Below are 19,411 nucleotides of genomic sequence, written 5' to 3'. Positions count from 1 at the left end.
TGTTATTTGTCATATTTTATCACCCCATCACTTAATGTTCTGACATTTTAATATCCTGCTTTAATGATTTTTAATTGGTTTTCTCTGCTTTCACGGTCGTCACTCGAAACCAAGCTTGGCATTTCTACGCGAAGCTCGTTTTCTTCCAAATCTGCACTGACAGTCTGAATTTAGACCAGCAGGCTCGCTTATAGTTGATGGTTCAGACTGCACGGATTGTCTTCAGGGCTTTCATTGTTTCATTCAACTTCATCTTCCACTGCATTATGTTTGGGATATGTAAATACAGTAAGTCTCACTTTAGGGACTTGTGCCTAGTTGATTTAGCATATTTCCATTGTAGTCTGCATAATTCGTAAAGCCAAATAGCATTTTAAGCCAACAGCAGAGACAGGAAAACCAACGTAGAACAACATTTTCCTGGATTTATCTGAAACTTTTATTAAAAAATTGCTCCATTTGGTTTTTTATTGCTGTAGTTTGAATCGGATGTATAGGGAGCACAAATAACAGCCTTCCCTCGGCGTGTCTGCGCCACACTAAAGCGACAAGTTGTTTGGAGGGAGCAACTTTTTCTTTAACGCCTTGGAACTGAGCGAGCTCCAGAGCTGGTTTGAACAATGACAAACATATATTGTTCTTTGTCTTTTTGTTCCGTCCCACCCACCATGTTTATCCACCTAGATACTGCTACTGCCAGTGTGTGTTGCACCAGATTCATTATTCTCTCTCCTTATTGGTGTTTAGGTGTTTTTGAGGTACGACTCACTAACTAGTGTGAGGTAAAGTCTTTTTTTTTTTTCTTCTTCTTCTTCTCCGGGGATTATGCGAGAGCATAAACTTCACAGGAAAGTTTGAAATGTCATCATGTCAGATGTCATATCCTTCTAGTTCTCAAGCAAAGCGCTCCAAAGCGATTCCCTTTGCAACTTCTCCGAGATGTGGAAATCAGCTACTTAGTTATTGCATTGTCGCGTATTTCCGTGACTGATCTGGTCTTAGATATATCAGAAAATACTGAAATATATTCAAAATGTAGCATCTCCGCTGGCCAATTGATGTGTGTCTTATTTTTGCTCCACAAATTCATATTCAGCTTGACTGAGAAAAACTAGAAAGCGGTTGCCTTTGAGCGAAGCTTTAATTCTGAATTGTTTTTTTTTGGTTTTTTGATTATTCGACTGAGTTGTTGCGTCTTTGATTCATCGTTTTGCCACAAAATCTTTGGGGCTGGGCAAACTGCTAGAAGGTTGGGGCTTAAATTAAAAAAATAAAGGTCAACAGTCGTGTCTTTAAAGATGCTACCGAGGCAACTGTTGCCTGCAGGCACGCAGACGACTACATGTGTAGATGCCACTGTAGGCGGAGGGCTGTGCTCTTTATGTTTGTGGCTGTTTTTTTGTTTAATTTATTAAAGTGAAATGCTGCTCATAAACAGGGCCAGAACTGTAGGTTGGCTTTAAAGCCATCCAACTCGACGATGCTCTGTTTTCTATTCCCTCTTTTCTAGCCTTTCTGCCTTTAATATTTTCTTGCCCTTGTGCTATCTCTCTTTTGTGTTCACTTATTTGTGGTCTGTCTCTTATTCTGTGTCTGTTTCTGTCTTCTTTTTTTTCCCACTCTCTCTCCCTTTCTCTTTCTCTGGGGATGCAGATGAAAACCAAGCCTGTTTTATTTTTTCTTCAGAGGGCGCTGAATATTTCAGTTTTGCATTTTCTCTCTTTTTATGTGCTCTCGCTTTTTTTTTCCAAGCCCCTTTGATGTGTCTGTGGATTCGTTATCATTCCGTTTGGATGAGCTCACAGACGCAGATGTGGAGGCACTCACATGCACTTGGCTCTCTCTCACACACACACACAAACACACACTCACACTGACTCTCTGGCTTTTTATGCTAGAGACCAGCGGCATCCACATGCAAGCGTGCATTCTAGTCTGTTTGTCAGTCTTTTCCATGTGCTGCTCCACCCACATCACAGCTCATACAATTCCTAAATGCTCTTGCTTACATGAAAAGAATATTTGCATAAGCAATTAAGAGTTTCGTCTTTGTGCACAGACGTCAGTGGGTGCTTTTGTGTCAACTGCATGCGTGAGCCTATATACAGTAACTTCATTGTGTATCCGCCATGTGCTCCCGCACTCGCACAGGCGGCACGTGGCACCGTGTGGTCAGAGGAGTCCGGAATATGCCGGCATCCCCGCACCCCTCCTGTCTGCCAGGCGGCTGGATGGCGGAAGCTCCTTCACCCTCTCTAGTACACAAACACTCTTCTCTCTTTGCCGCCCTCTCTTCCTCCCCTTTAAACAGCTGTTTAAGGATTGAGGGATAAGAGGACTTCCTCTTTAGCGAAGGCACATCTTTAATTTGAGCCTCCTCTCCTTCCACTTTTCTGACCAGAGATCCATTTAAAGCCAACAGGCCGCCCTGACGCTGGCACCCCTCTCCTTCCCTTTCCCTCTCCATTTCTCTCTGCCAGGCCTCCTTGACTCCTTTTTTTGCTGTCCTCTCATCTCACCCTCGTTGCTCTGTTATTGATGGTGACACGCTGTCTACCACTGTAGTGACCACACACGTTCACACGTGCGCGCGCGCGCGCGCGCACACACACACACACACACACACACACACACACACAGTTATGCTCCCGAGATTCCCCGAAGAGGCCAAGTGTTCACCTGCTCTCCTCAGCTTAAGAGCATAATATGTTTCAATCTGTCACATACTTGAAGTTAGCTGCAGTCACTTTTTTTTCTTCCTGTGTATCCTCTGAGGTATAGGCCCAGCAGCCAGCTCCAACTTACTCATAGTGCACTCCTTGAGTAGAGTTGTCAGTCACACAGAGAGTTTGGGATTGTGGCTCATGAACAAAGGCCTCTGTACATGCACGTGAGCGCGCACGCAGGCGCAGTTGTCTCTCAAGCGAGACACACACCCAATTCTTCTCTCTCTCTCTCTCTCTCTCTCTCTCTCTCTCTCTCTCTCTCTCTCTCTCTCTCTCTCTCTCTCTCTCTCTCTCTCTCTCCGCTCTCCTCTTGGAAGTTTTTTAAAAAAACTTGCTATTTCTGTGACGTCCTTTTTTCCATCTTCCTCTCGCTTTTCCTCTTTCTTTTCTCTTTTTTTCCATCTCAGTCTCCCCACATATCCTTTGTGTCTGTCTGAGTCCGGAAGGCAGTCGTGCAAGGAGACTGATTAATAATTACAGAGTACACAAAATTGGGAAAGAGGCAAAAAAAAAAAACACTTTGTCGTTTGATGTCCAACATGAGAGAAACCAAAATTACAAAGAGACAGAACTCTATAAAGAGGAGAGAGAGCTTGCACATTCCTTTCTCAATCCTCTGCTTTTGTTCTCTGCTATTTTGTTTTTTTTAATTTTTTTTTTATTTTATTGCCTCCTCTGTTTTTGCTGGGGGGGGGGTTATCGCCTCTGTTTCAGTTCTGTCTTTATAAACACCTAAAGTTGTTTCTTTGATTACAGGAAGAGATTAACCGCTTTACAAAGCTGCAAACCACTATATGCCTTTCTTTAGATGTACTTCCAATTTTTCATTTAATTTATTTTTTAAGTTGTGCACAGATGCTCATAATCGTGCTGCTTTTGACAGCCTTCCTGCTTTGTGAAGTACAGATAAATGCACAGAGCATAGTGCCTCCCCCTACCACCACCACCACCCCATGTGTGCCTGTTGTAATTTAGTAATAGTTGTAGTTCTAATTGGTTTAAAGTCCCACTGGCCAGAAATTCATTCTTGCTGCTGCTTGTCTGTCCAGAGGGAATAATTATCCATACCCTCTTAGAGTAGCAATTTACAAGGGAGCAGAAAAACACAGCCACACATTCACTTATACTCAAAGCACTGCATAAGGCACACTGTAAAGAGGGAAAAGTGCACAGTCAGTCATACTGTCCCCCTGATATCGTGCTCTTTGTGCTTTAATCAGATAAAGCATCTTGAAGGGTTGAAATAGTGGCTGCAGTCCATGTACCCGTTGTTGCAGTTGCACATTTAGTGTTGCTTTTTGTGAAAATTAAATCAATTCACGCAATTCTGTTTTTAGCAAAATCCCATTTATGCACTATACATGGTTAACAGATGCTGTTCTTAATATTATTATGATCTGTTTTTTGGTGTTTTTAAACCTGGGTGCGCAATTCTTAAGTTGTTTATTCAGATTATATTCGTGCACGCCACACATGTGAGGAGCACGTGTGGCGTCATTAAAATACGAACGTTATACAAGTGTAAGGGGATAATATTTTCCAGGTTTGTGGGGGTTTTTTGGTTGGATTTTGTCAACATGGTTTCATCAAGAAGTGTCATGCAAGAGATGAGTGATTCTGCCAAATTCCAACACTTCAAAATCTAGTGTGGGTATCATGTGACAAACACTTGGAGGTGGCAGAACAGATGTGTGTGCTTTTGCGCATTATTTTTCACAGTCAAGTCTGAGTCGAAGTCATTGGTGACAACAGAGTTTTGTCATCACAATATTGAGTATAGAATCATATAATAATAGCAAACGTGTGTCAACTAGTCTGCCGTATATTTATTTTTAATTCTTTAGTAATTTTTTTGTTTTTAATATTTTGCATATACCTGTGTATTTTCTTATGTCTGCCTTTATTTCAGTTTTTTTTTTTTAAATCAGTTAATAAACCAAAAAATATGCAAAGAGGTGCAAATTTAGAGCAAGAAGTTTAACCTGGCTCCAAAAATATTTTGGTTCATTTGCATCTCGAGGTTTGAATGTCAGCAGGAACGTTGTCTGGTGTCAGTTTTGTGATTGACTGACAGCCTGTTCGTGGTGTCACGTGTCTCCTGCCCAGCTCTACCCTCCCGCATAAGCAGGTGTAGTGGATGGATGGACAGAAATTTAAAAGCTGTTTACAAGAATAACACCTTCACACACTTCCCTGGCTTCTAGCGCTGTCATTTTTTTCTACTCTGTATCCCTCCGCCCAGACACACTCCCTTCCCCACCTACCTTCTGTGCGTTAAGCTTGACAGCTACATTGTATATGATGTTGCGGCTGGGCCTGTTGGCTGGGCTCTGACAGTTCTCAGTATGAGGCCATCCCTCTCAGTGTGCCTGTCAGTCCCTCTCCTCTTGGAAGCCTGTGACCTGACATTTGCCGGCAGTAGCATCGACACGCCTGCCTGGGAGATACCGCCACGCATTCCGATGAGCGAGGCTATACCGCATGCAAAAAGTGACTTATTTTAATTTAAAACAGGGTGAACAATAATGAAGGATCATGGAAAATCTTCACACGTCGTTCAACATGGGACAAGAAACTTGTTGTTTGTTGAATATTTCACTCTTTGATGTCGAGAGAAAGCACCACATTAAAGCTCAGTCTATCGTGTTTGATACATGAGTGTTTCTGAGTTTTAAAAACTTTTATATTATCAGTGAACCTAAATAAACTTCACAGTACATTTATAATCATTGCAAAAATTGTCAGCTGTAGCAAATTAAAACTCATATATGCAAATTAATATGTCATTATTTAATCGTTTGTTAATTTGTCCTCAGGTTCCATAAATGCTCCATTTTCAAAAAATTAGAATTTTGCAAAATAATATGGCAATTATTTCACGGTTCAGGTTTTAAAGGGTTAACCAAACCTGATAGAGTGCATGCGAAAAGAACAGTGATGATTTTCTGCTTCTAAGTCTATCTTCGTTCTCTCTCTTTTACTATAAAACTACTGTTTTGAAAAGTTCTACAAAAATAAAAGTTTACTTTCTTTCTTAACTATTTCTGGATTTCTTGTCTGCAATTGTGTTTCTATGGCTACGTAGTGTGTGTTCATTTGTGTGTGTTTGGTTTGAAGGGAGAAGGAGAGCCAGCTGGACAGAGCCAGGGAGAGCCAAAGACAGCACATCCAGCAGGCAGATATGGCGCTGGAGCAGTTCAAGAAACAGGTGGAGCTCAGTTCTGAGAAGGCCTACGCTGACATGAAACTGCAGGTCCGATAACACACATCAGCGCGCGCAACGAGCAGCACGAGCCGTAATCACAATGCATGCGAGCGAACACGGGCTGGCATCCATGCACACCTGTTTTCTGTTACACGAATGCATCCATATTCATGCGAGGACTGCACATTCCTCTTGTGCAATGTTTGTGTTTCCTGTTGTGTGCCAAAACAGATTAGTGTTTACACATGCACACACACTTTAACTGTAACCCTGTGTCAGGTTTGCTGTACCGCAAGCGGAGTGAGCTGCCTGCTTGGCAATAACCAGAACAATGCGCACACACACACACACACTCTTTATATTTTTTCAGCCTAACCACAGAGAACATATTCTGCAAGGCATCATTTTTCCAGCACCTTTGCTCTTACACTGAAAAATCTATATGCAAGAGCCAAGAACATTATCATCCTCAGGCCCTTTTTTGAGCCATCCAGTCATTCCAAATGAATGTAATTATTTGTAATCCCGCTCATTAAGCAGGTGTATTCACTTCACCGCTATCACACGGTGAACTCTTTTCTTGTCAGTGGGCGTGACGTAGGCTGGTCAGGTTCCAAAGGAGAGCAGGTCACGCTGCATTAAGCAAGCAGACTAATTAGTACGTCGGGCCTGCCTCGCGATCAGCGCTCCCTCGCTGCGTGGGCTGCTGCTTATTGGGAGAGACTTCCAATCGATACGCACTCGGCTCGAAAACTTCTGATGCTGTTTTACAAGTCAGTTTAACTATAGGCGCTTTTGTCAAGCATTTCTGGCTATACTGCGTGTGTGCAGTATTGACCAGGCTGCACCGAGTGTGGTCCTAAATGTTTTAAAGAGCCCAATGCTGGAGAGATTATTAAGTTTTAGTTGCTGATTATTTTTATTTATGTGTTTTAAATGGCTAATCATTATTATGTCTGAGTGGGAGTTTTGGATATTTGTGGGCAAACAAACTAAACGTTATTTCCCTAGCCTGAATTTAAAATATCCTCTTGTATTTCAAAAAGCAAAGAAGAAGAAGAAGAAAGAAAGTGTGCTGCTTGCATCTGAGTAGAAAATAGTAGGACCCCCCCCCCACCGAAAAAAGAAGAAGATGATCCCATTCAAGTAATAAAACATATTCAGGGGTTGTCGAAGCTGGGACTTTCTTGAAGTTTTTGTGTTATTGCGAGTAGACTCTTTTGGATCGGCGCCACAACACTGAATATTTTTAAATATTTGCACAGGAAGACAGAACTTTTGTTTGCCGCCTTTCTTTCTTGTTCTTGCTACTTGAATTCAGGGCCACATGTGAGCGATGCCTCGGAAAATGTCTATATCGGTGCGCCACTTCGTCCTGCTACTCTTTTCTGATGTTCTCATCCTTCCATCCTGTTGCTCATTCTTTCTTTTCCCGTTGAGCCCCCCTTGGCATCCTGATCTCCAATCTGACTTTATCCTCAGCCCACATCAAAGCCATGGGAGAGGAGAGCAGTCTCTCCTGCATCCCTGTCATCCTCACCCCCCCCCCCCCCCCCCCCTTTCCTCCCCACCCCACTTGTGCATCGCTGCATCACGTTCTCCAGCTGAGGCTTTAATGTTGCAGAAAGAACTTCAAAAGAAGTTTTTACTCTCCTTTTTCCCCCCTTCCTTCCTTCCTTCCTTCCATCACCCATCCATCCTCTCGTCATCTTCTCTCTCTTTCTCTGTCTGCAGACGGAGTTATATCTAATGGATTATCTGTATCACCCCCTTCCTCTCTCTGTCTGTCTCTCATTTTAAAATCGGCATCTCACTTTTAGAGCTCACTTTAAAGGAAAGAGTCTGCCCTATTTTGATTTAAAAAAAAAAAAAAGAAGAAGAAGAAGCACCACGCAGAATCAAATCTCTGTTGCGCGCATAGTTCAAAGGAGGCTTCGGCATTTTAAATGGATTAATCAAAACACATTTAGCATTTCCTGAGCGTTACACACAGCGTAGCCCAAATACAGAGGCGTTTGAGTAAATTGCATTTCCAATTGTTGCTGATTACCGTCACCTGAACAGGAAAATCTGAAAAAGGTAGAGTGCGAGGAAGTAGAGTATAGGGTAAATACTGCGGAATCCCTTTTTCCACGAAAACACAAAGACAAAGGCTTATAAATTTTGATGTGAACTGCTTGCGTAACAGTGCAAATTATTTAGATTTCAGTTTGAGTAGATTAGTATATCAGTATGCTGCGTCATTCCAGCATCATCACAGGAATTCGTTGTGTTCTTTCCCAGTGGCACTTCATTAATCTCCAATTAAAAGACAAATATTCCCGGAGCCTCACTTTCCTGCAGATCCCGGGTGTTATTCTTGTAGTTTGGTGTATGAGATTTACTGTACTTGCGATTCTGCAGAGATATTTCTAAATATACATATACGTATATGACCAGCCTTATGCTTGTGAACTCATAATTAATGAACTTATGTGCTGGATTCTTCTAATGCCTTCAGATGGAGAAGGTAGAGGAGGACCTGAAGCGCTCCAGGTCCCTCAGGGAGAAGCAGGCCAAAGAGTTCTCGCAGCAACTTGACGACCTCAGACAGAAGTTCGAGCAGCAGGTCTGTGAGTTTCTAACTCACTGTGCAATTGTTCTTTACTTCTGTGCTCATCTCGTCTCCGTCATCGCCATCATCATGTTATCTTCACTCTATTATCAGCGAGCACTCGGTCTATTGGAGACAGCTAACGGGCGACTGACATCCATTTGGAGCAGTCTTGTTATTCCTCCCCATCTGTTCCGTCTGATTAATTTCTCATGATAAGGGGCATGTTTTAGATTAAGCTTAGATTCCGGCTCAATAAATATCTTAAACGTGGCCAATTGAAAAGTAACGCAATCGGCATAGAAGATGTGTAGCCCGCTTATCACCCCATCTCGCTCACTCTTCTTCAATTAAGAGTCGAGAAACCATTTTCACAACCCATTTGAAATCTGGCTCGCTGATAGAGACGCACTAGATTCAATTAAACCGCAGGAGCCGATATTAGTGTTGGCGGCTGATCTTACTGTAGGAGGCAAAGAGCGTCATTTTTATTTCTGTTCCTGTAACAAATGTAAACAGTATTTATATACCAAATAAAAAATAAATTATCTAGATTACTCCATACGAGACTTTATGACCATGTGACACCACGCTTGTTTTGGGCGTGGATATTACTAACGGCTGTGACATCTCTTTTTTCCCCATCTATATCCACAACATGATTGCTTTCCAGGCACCCAACCTTTGTGTTAATAAGCATGCTTACACTCATTTCTAGGCCAGATGGAGTTTACGTTGCGTGTAATTTGCTGTAGATCGTTGTAAATGGGGGGATATGAGGCCAGTCTTATATCTAAGGAATGGAGAAACTGTGCTTCATTATCGATTTGCTCCATGGCTGAACAGTTGGGTTTGTAATTAGAATGGCATTTATAAAATACAATGTTAAAAAATAGCATATTTTAAAACCACTTAAATATAATGACTGTAGTGTGTTGAAATATTTTTCAAAACATCCCCGGAAACTGAAGAAAGGGCCGGGACATAAAGCGCTTCACTGGCTGCTGCAACGATAAATCGTCATATAAATAGACACTGCCGGTTAAACCATTAAACAGATTGCATTTGCATCTAAAAGACACTGTCATCCCCATGTAACCATCCAGTAAATGCAAAGATTTATCAGTGTTTTGAATGCCAGCTACAGCGTATTGTTCTGAGAAGTCATAACTAACGGGTAAACGATCAAAGGTTTGCAGGAAATATTGAAGTGACGATTATCAGCCACTGCCACGCTGAGTGGGGGTGCAGTTGACAGTTGAAGACAGCCGCATAGGGTTAGCGGCACATCAGAAAGGCTTTTGTCTTAAAGATAAAACATACATGAAAACAATGGACCTGTCTCTGTGATGATTTTGATATGAGAGCTGGGGACATTTGCTACAAAGAATTTGGAGGGGGGTGTTTTTACACCTAGGCATGTTATTATTCATGAGCTACTCTGTGACCAGCCGCTTAATGTTAGACATGCGTTATATATTGTTTTGAAGCAACTCCACATTCTTTACTTGTTTCCTTTCTCTCATGTCTGTGTGAGAGTACATTGTGTTTTCACTCCAGAAAAGCTGGTTTCACAAGATTTCTGGGGTCAAGGTAGTTCATTCAGATGTTCACAAAAGAACATTCCCTCAAGTGCAGCTTCGGGGGGGATCTGTGTGCGAAGGAGTTGTTTTCCACTTGACCCCCAAGGCAATCAGGCATCATGGTTTCTGACAGAGCTCTTCCTCTTACAGTCTGGGAGACATATCAAGATTAAACGGCTCATCGCGACCTTGAGTTTTTATAAATGTACAACGGCCTCTTTCTTCAGATGTTAGGTTGGAACAATAAATACTAAAGCAGGCTGGTTTATTGTACAAGTCGACCGGTGATATTGGTATCAGTGAATATGTTGAGATCTATGGGAGACTGTGTAGCTGCAAGAATTTGGTAAAAGTATATCATACGGGAGGGAAAAAAACACTTATCAAAATTTATTTGGGAGCAAAAATGTTTTTTCTAACCAGTGATAAAATAATAATAACAGTATTGCATTAGCTGTTCAGGAATTTCGGTCTTTTATGTAATAAACAGTTCTCCATTTCACAAACTAGGATAATTTTTAATACAAAGATTGTTTTTAAAACTGAAATGAAATGAAAATCCTTTGCAGTCAGTGATTGCCTAAAGTCTTAAACCCATGAACATCACTAACATCCTCCCTTGAGATCCCCTGCTAGGCCTTTACTGCAGCTGTTATTAGATGCTGCTTGTGTGTGGTTCTCTCTACATTCAGTTTCATTTTCAACAACAGAAAAATAGCTCTATTGGGTTGAGATCAGGTAAATGACTTGGCCATTGAAGAACAGGACCTCTGTGGTTGCTTTTGCAGTATACTTTGGTTCATTATCCATGTCATCTTGCTACTTCTATCAGCAGACATATGACCAATAAACACTAGTGCCGTAGTTACACTGCCATACATGAATATGCATGGTTATACTTGGTCATACATGCCTGCTAGTTATAGCTCGGCCATACATGCCCATGCTACGACACTTCCTCCACCATCTTTGATAGATGATGTGTATGTTTTAGATCGTGAGCTTTTTCTAATCTTCTACATTTGTTTCTCGTACCTTCATTCTGGTACATGTTGATCTTGTCCAAATTGTATCCAATTTTTTTTTTTTTTTTTTTTTTTTTCCAGAACTATCCGGACTCTTACTTTTTTTTTTTTTCTTGCTAACTCTAATCTAGCCATCTTGTTCTTGAGTGTAATGAGTGGGTTGCACCTTTTTGTAAGTTCTTGGCTGTAGACTTTGACAATAATACACATAGCTGTTCAAGACTGTTCCTGAAATGGGTTGACATTGTGAAAGGTTTTTCTTCACCAAAGAGAGAATTCTACAATCATCCACTGTAATTGTCTTCTATGGTCTTTTACGTCTTTTGGTGATGCTGAGCTGGGCAGCGCATTTCTTATTTCTACCAAGGTACCTGATTGCTGATTTGGCCACTTCTGCAGTTTTTGCTATCTCTCTGGAGCTTTTCTGGGGGCTTTCAGCCTAACCCTAACCATGACCTCTGTAATTCAGAATCAGTGAACAGCTACCAAATCCAAGTTCAATTCCATCTGCTTGATTTGTCGTATAATAACGAAGGAACACATATAAAAATGGCTGTGAATGCTATAATTTTGTTGAACTCTTTGATTTAAGCTGAAAGTCTGCATTTGAGTCACATCTTAAATGGTCAATTTAAAATCCTCTGTGTGCAGAGGCAAAATTACATGTAGATGTACAAGACGATACGTATTTTGAACACATATATCAGCAATAAATAGAGTGGCCAGTTGCAGTACAAACCTATAGTGAGATTGAAGGTGTCTTTTTTTTTTTTTTTTTCTGTTCCTCAGTCTCTCTCCACCCGCCTTCATGCACCCCGTTCTCCCCTGCTGAGACCAGACAGGCCTTCTGTTCTACTCTGCTCTCCTCCCTCCTCTCCCCTCCGCCTTTCCAAACATTTCAGATTTCCCTCCCCAGGGTTGAAAGAAGCCTATTACCTCACTGTCCTGCTTCAAGGCATGCAGCTCACACACATACACAACCATGTCAGTCCAGGCTGACGGGAGTCGTGCTGTGCAGTAACACCCGACTCACTCTGTATCTACGGCACCCAGCTGTGCCATACCCGTTTCAGTCTTCCCTCATAAGCACCATGCCGGTCCCTTTAAGAACCACAGCATCCAGCATCCTCTAGTCCACAGTGGCGCTACGTGATGTCACAGCCAGGCTCCTTGCTATGTCTGCTCTCTGTCATCTCCTCTCCGTGCTTTTCTAATTTTTTTTTCCACCATCTTGCCCAATTCTTTATGCTAATTTCTCCCGAGATCCCCTCTTTCCTCCAAACGTCCCCCCATGGGCCGAGAGTATGAGCAGAAAGGAACAGTAAGTCAGGACGTCCTCCGCCACTTTCTCTTACCGCATGTCCTGCTGGGGAGTTCTTGAAGCAGCTGCGCGCTGCTCAATCCCTCAGCTCTAAAATGTACAGCTGTATGATTCTGACTCTTCGTGTGGGACAACGCATTCTAGCTGTGGATCTGATTTGCATGTGTTATTTTGTTAAATGGGAAAGGAGGTGAAGGCGGTGCAAATTGTCACTGGAATTTTCTGTAGACATCATCATCGGCAGCATGTGAAACATGTTGCACTTGTTTTGTGTGGTGTTTGCCTGCCTGCTGTCCTGATCTGTTCTGAAAAATGGCATGTGTGTGAGGTTATCCTGAGGGTGTATGTAATGGTTTACTTCTGCCATGCCGTCAACTAAGCCTCAGAGATAAAAATCCATTTTTATTCAGTGATATATCCTTTCATTGCTGTTTGCTGAGGTTGAAGTTGAAGTTCTCCCAAAAGTAGAGGAATACATTCTTGGCTGTCTAAATCAACTTTCTATTGTGGCCTTCGTCTCAGTGCCAGGGACGGAATCCGGCTTCCTGTAGATAGCCCCTCATTCATCACCTGCTCTGAATAGCAGGCAACTTTGGAAGATATAGCCATGGATAGAGCAGGCAGCGGGCACAGAGGCCGTTGATCTCCGCTTCTCTGGCAGGCCAGGTAGGGTGCCGTCATGCACAATGTGCGGGGGATTAGCTTCAAAGCAGGGAGGCAAATGGGCCCCAAGCCCCTGCTGTCCTTTCAGGGCTCCGACTGGGCCTGCACGGTGGGATGGTGTGGGGGTCAGTTGTCTCCCCGCCATGGGGGAGTGGGAACGGAACGGAGCCTGGGAAAGGCTTGGGGGCTTGGGGCTGGGAGCTTCACTGGCAAGGCTCACCTCTCAGCAGGTGACTCCGCTTACAGCCGAGATGGAATACAGACTTGGTTCAGCTGACAGGATGATTAAGCCCTGAAAAATTGGGGCTTTGCGTCCCATTAGAAGTGTTTTATTTTGCTCTACTGTATTGTGTGTAGCTGATTGCAGCTCTGCTGAGACTAAAGGCTTTGCTATGGTGTTTTTAACCGCTAACCACGCCTTCTTATTCAATGGTTGGTGCAGGTTCTTACTACACGCTGACTGCATTAGCAGCATAAACCTCAGTTACATTCTGGTGGCATAGACATTTACATTTTGAGAAAATGGAATTGATTTTCATTAATATGCGCATTTGCTATCAGTTAAATTAATTCATAGATTATAATACAGTACCAAGAATATTTTAGCACCTTCTCCTTTCACCTCTCTTTCCATTTTTTTTCTAATTTGGGTTTATAATAATCATCATAGTCATTGCCTAAGCCGATTTTCACATGCTGTCAGGCGCATAGCATGGGGCATTGGGTAGTTGCTGCAGCCAGATGGCTAACCCCTACCAGCTTGCTTGCGTAGCCCAAACTCGCGGCTCTTTTATATGCCGATCCCAGAATAAGGCGAGGGGGACAGATTTGAAGAGAGAGGAGTGGGACATGGAGGGCCAGTCTGTACAATTGGCAGGAGAGGCGGGAGGGCGGGGGGAGCGAGCCAGATGTAAACACATCACATCATGTCGTCCTCTGACGACGTGAGGAAGCGGCAAAACTTTTCTCGCTTTTTTTCCCCCCACCCTGCACTTTCCTACCAATTTCGCCAAATTTGGCTTGGCACACGGGGGTTCTTGGGTGGAGGAAGAGGGTTTGACGGAATAGGACGAAGAAAGGATGGATGGATCGGTGGATGGACAAGTTGTCATGACGACAGGGTTGCTCTGAGTGTGTGTTGGCTGATGAAGTCTCTCTTTGCCTGCTTGTCCAATCAGATGGCTGAGCAGCGCATGCAGCACGAGCAGGAGAGGACGCGGCTACAGCAGCAGCACAGCGCGGAAAAGGACAGCCTGGTCCAGGAGCACCAGCGGGAGGTGAGCAGCCTGGAGAGGCAGGCCAGGGCCGCCCTACAACAGCACCAACAGCACACCCAAGAGTGGAGGAAGCGCGACGCCCAGGTAGGGGGTCTCCACTGATCCACGCACTCGCACGCACACACACACACGCGCTGACCCGCCGGTCTCCCGTGGACAACCATTTTGTATTTTGCTCATTGACGTTTTCCTGGGGTTTCAAAAGCACAGCAGGTTGAGATACTTTTTTATTTGAAGCAAGACAGATATTGACGTGCGGCGCGAATAATTTTAGAAACCGTATGTTCAGCGCGAGAACACAGAAGATCGTAGATGCTGCCGTTTGAATTAAAATACATTTTGAATCAATGTCGCGCGCGACAAAAAAGTTTTTTAAAAATGGAATAAACAAAACGCAGAATGGCACCGTCCTAACAAACGATTTTCCCGTTGTATTTTAACTCACTTTTTATCGCAGCAGGCTTTGTGTAAAGTGTAAAGACCAAAAATCCAAAAGACCCACAGGTATCTATGTAAAGGGGAAGAAATCAACGCTGTTGAGTGCCTAGCTTTTATTCCACAACCACGGTTTGAATTTGTGTTTTAGATAATTGTGGACGCCCTGTAAAGCGCTTTTTAGTCCCACCAAAGTGAATTTTTCTGCCTGCCATTCTCCTTTCACCACAGGTAGCTATCTCCCTCCGGAAAACAGCGATTATTCTCTTATTGCAGCATGGTCAGCCACAATGAGTGTATGACATTTTGGGTCTATATTAACGGATATCCCTGACAACTGAGAGACTATGTGGTCACCATTTAACCAGAGCAGCAGGGTTTCATCTCAGACCCCATCACGCACTGTCTTCGCCTCTCTCCAGCCTGGGCAAGATTGGAGCTCTGTGGGAAGCCATTCGACAAACCAGCCCCCAGCTGGGGTTTGTATTTGACTCTTCAGGCTTCTTGATGAAATGAACATTGGCAGCATGTAGAGAATTTTGTATATTGGCGGTTAGCTGATGATGGGAGCCCAGAGAGACTTTTGTTACGTTTGTGGACCGAATTTCCTCACACCAACTCTGGTCACTCATCGCGAATGGCGAGGAAATCAAACCTAGACTATTTTCTGGTTAGTTTTTGTCCTCACAAGACAACAATAACTTTAAATGCAATAAGAATGAAATGGTTTATACCTAGAACTAGTAAAAGCTAATGTGCAGCAGTGTTATCCTTTAAGGAGTAATATACACCTGAGCCTCCCCAATTAGACAAATTTGATCAGTTTATCCTGTGTCTACGGTTTGAGTTTTAACATTAAAACTAGATGCAGTGGTCCCACTTAGTTTGAAAATGAATCCATATTTAGGATGCGCTCGGATTTGTTTACTATAACTATTATTTTATCGACCCCGTATATCTTTTAGCCATATCAGTATACTTCTACAGTAGCCAAGTTATTGCAATATAAACCATCTTCAAGGCTGGAAGCTGTGTCAAAAGACTAACCCAAAAAAAACTGAGATGTTTCTTTAGATGCCGTCACCACAGGACATTTCCACTGATAGCATGTCGCCCTGCTCGTGTCAACATGACGTGCAGTTTGACAAATCTCACAATCTCAGCTAATGTCAGTCACACAATCTCAGCAGGTGACAAAAAGCAAACTTCCCCAGTCCTCATTTCATATTCTCAGTTCCTGTTTGCTCCTGCAGCATTTTCAGCAGACATCAGTCGCCTGCCTATCAGATGTTAAAGCGTCAGAAATCAGGATTTTTCACTCAGGCCTCTGAAAGATGGAAAGATGGATAACTGATGGTTTGTGGGGGGGTGAGCTGGTTTGACTTCCTGTGTGAGAGCAGATGCACAGATGTGCTGCTTGCTATTAAAAAAGAGCCGCAAGCTGGCAGACTGTCAGCCCATATGTATTAAAAATATGCCTATTATATACATACTTATTATTAAACAAAACTGCAGTGCTAAAGCTGCTTTTTCCACTTAGAGCTCAGCCACACTGATATCATCACTTTGCTAGCGTGGCTGTTTACATGCGTCTCTTTTAAAAAACAATGTTGTGAAAGTTGTGATATAAGAATTTAATTTTAAATAACTTTTTATTTTTGTTGCATGCAGACAGTATGGCGCAATTCCTTGCAGGACGTGTTACAGCTCATTCTTTTTTTGTGTTGCCGAGCTCCCCCTCAGACAACAGTGTACCATAATATCATCAAGCGACAGTCATAACAGTAACAGATAGCTCAAAGGCTTGCTGTGGCAATAGGGCTCAGGCCCCTGTTTTTTTGTTTTTTTTTCTGGCTAGCTTTTCTCACTTTTTCTTAGTCTTCCTTGAATCAGTGGAAGGACAGTTGCAGCTAAAAAAGTTGGCAAGGACAGAGAACAGCTAATGTCTGTCACACACTCTCAGGGTGAGTAATGCCCACTCATCCCCTTGATGTGGTGGGACACTAATAAATAGCATTCCTGTCTCTTGGCTTGTGTTTGAGAAGCAGAGCCAGTGAGTCGACTCACACAGGGACACACTGTCCTCATCCCACCAGAGTTTATCATCCAGGAAACTCTGGATTCTTCCACTATGTAGTCGCCACTCATAATAACAGCGGCGTTATCGGGGCTACGTTTGCGTAAAGGACGATCATATGCAAGGAGTTGTCATTGTTTACATGTTTATATATCAGTCTTTTATAATCACAGGCTTTCTAAAGAGAAAATATTGTAAAAGAGAGGAAAAAACATAACATGGTTCAATGTTCTCATTACAGAATGAACTAGAGACTTTGAGCTGGTTGAACCATTAAATTGATGAAATATCTTGCTGGTGAAACATGTTTGCCCATAGCGTGTTTTGTTAGCTGATTAATGCCCCCCAAAGGACGAAGCAGCACAAAGAATGATGGCATGGACTTTCTCGCTTCCATTCTGGAGACTCTAGCAGTGTGTGTGTGTGTGTGTGTGTGTGTGTGTGTGTGTGTGTGTTTATATACTTACTAAAACTTACTATTTTGTACCTCTAAACAATAAAACATCCATAATAAAAGAAAACAGACAAGTATTGGATTTTACAGCAGAACATTTCAGTATGTTATTGTGTGTGCTATTGTGTGCTATCACATTCGCGATTATTTATTTTTTTATTCATTTCTGTTTATTTTGATTCTATTTTTTTTCCTGCGAAGCTTTTCAATTGTTAAACATTAGTAAGAGTTTGACTTCAAAAACTAGGGCCAGCATTATAAATTAATTGGAAGTTTGTGTTTGTATGTGTGTTTTTTGTCTTTCTTTTTTTTTTCTTCTCTGCAAACATCAGAATTGTTTGTTCTATGCAAAACCCATCGTTCATATTTTTTCCACCTGCCCCTCCTCAAAACTCATTTTATGGGTATTATTTTCCCAAATAATTGTGTGTTTTATAAAGGAACGTACGCACCATCTGGACTTCAAACAGCATGGGGGAGAGAGCGCGAGTCTTGCGGGGTCTTTCTTCTGGGCCGTAATGGACTAAATAATGATGCTGTCAATTTTTCAAAGCGCTTCATTCCCAAATACGTGATTAAAATGAGTCAAATGAACAGGGTGATGACAGGCTGAGTCAAAGGTAAAAAAAATCAAGAGAACAAGAAAGTTCAGTTAGAAGGGTGTGTGTGTGTGTGTGGGTGGGTGGGTGTGGAAGGGGGGGCTCATTTGTTGTTTCAATCCTTCCATGTTGTCATTTATGAAATGATTGGTCCCCGGGTGTTGTCATGTAAATCTTTGTTACACGCTGATTTCAGTGGCACGTGAATATCCTCCTGAGTTGAGGTGTCATTGTGTTTGTGTTTTTCTCAACAGATTTCATCACGTTTTCTCACGGGGGAGTATTTATGTTAGAACTCAGCTGATTTTTGTTTTTCACTGGGGAGCTATTGATCATGCCTCAAGTCATCAGCGAATGCTGATGTTCTGTGATGTGTGGAGTGTTACAACATGCTCCCCTTTCAAACCCCAAAGCCATTTATTATGTGCATACATCACATGTTGGATTTCAGCCACACACATTATCTGCCTGACAACAGCGGATCATTCATTACACAATTCAGCTACACATTTTAATTGCCTATAAGAGTCAAATGTCACACGTCAGAGCATGCGTGTGTTCTACTTGACTTTATACTTTGCAGATAATTGCAGAGTTATTCTGTTGTTTATAATATTTGGAGGTTAGTTTTTTTTGGGGGGGGGGGGGTTGCATACAACACTTTTTAGAGTTACGCAAGTCGAAAGATTATGAGCGCTCACTGATGAAACAAACAGCATTGGTTATCCTGTTCAACTGCAGAATTCTGAGATACTAAATTAGATGTTAAGTGAACAATTGGCGCTTATAACCCAAACCGCCTTGAAGGAGGCCATATATTTATGTTCATACCCCGACATGATGCCAGAGTCCATAATTCTTAGCGATGAACCAAAAGCGTAGTTATAGTCGTGATATATTGTCGAGATCGGTGCATGCATTTAATCTTTGGCAAATTGTTACCATCACACTAAAAGTGAGATTTTCAAAACTTCGTCGAACTCTGTTTCAGTAAAAATGTCTCGCACTCTGTTTGTGTTTATATGTAAATAATATGCATTATACATCACATTATGCAACACTGTCACCTTTATTACCAAAAAATTGCCTTTGAAATTCTGTCAGAAAGCTGTGGATACAGAAATTCATCATAAAAAAGAAACTGTTAACTTAATATTGAGTGAATAGAATAAGATAGGATATTGCCAGCTGTATGCGCAGAGATAAATATTTCTGCCTGCAGTCAGAATGTTAAACTATAGACCTCACTTGTAGGATGCAAGTCGAAATGCGGTGCCTCCAAACGGGGTAGTGCTCACATTGTTGACGAGGGCAGTAATTAGAAATGCCTCCAGTGTGATTCTTGTGCTATTCTTGACCTTGCAAGTGGATACTTTCTGAATTCTCAGAGTTCGGAAATCATGAAAACAACTTCCTGCGTTTTTTATCACAGCTCACGAGTTCAATCTGAAGG

General features: G+C 42.3%; 1 protein-coding gene across 8 annotated transcripts in view; it reads left to right on the top strand.

Moving 5' to 3' along the window:
- cep112 (centrosomal protein 112) overlaps window positions 1-19,411 on the top strand; it is a 124,647-nt gene that overhangs the window by 49,344 nt on the left and 55,892 nt on the right. For 5 of the 8 annotated variants that reach the window (XR_010093813.1, XM_063471786.1, XM_063471780.1 and 2 more), the window contains 3 exons: window positions 5,844-5,979; window positions 8,432-8,539; window positions 14,295-14,477. Coding sequence is in view for 7 of the 8 variants with exons in the window: in XM_063471786.1 (XP_063327856.1) it covers window positions 5,844-5,979; window positions 8,432-8,539; window positions 14,295-14,477 (427 nt within the window). In the remaining variant the exon portion in view is untranslated. The remainder of the gene's footprint in view (window positions 1-5,843; window positions 5,980-8,431; window positions 8,540-14,294; window positions 14,478-19,411) is intronic. The other 3 variants (XM_063471781.1, XM_063471785.1, XM_063471783.1) reach the window with 3 other exon arrangements.

Source organism: Pelmatolapia mariae, linkage group LG4 (assembly GCF_036321145.2).
Source record: "Pelmatolapia mariae isolate MD_Pm_ZW linkage group LG4, Pm_UMD_F_2, whole genome shotgun sequence".
NCBI classification, from domain to species: Eukaryota; Metazoa; Chordata; class Actinopteri; order Cichliformes; family Cichlidae; genus Pelmatolapia; species Pelmatolapia mariae.
This window is presented reverse-complemented; position numbering and strand designations above follow the sequence as displayed.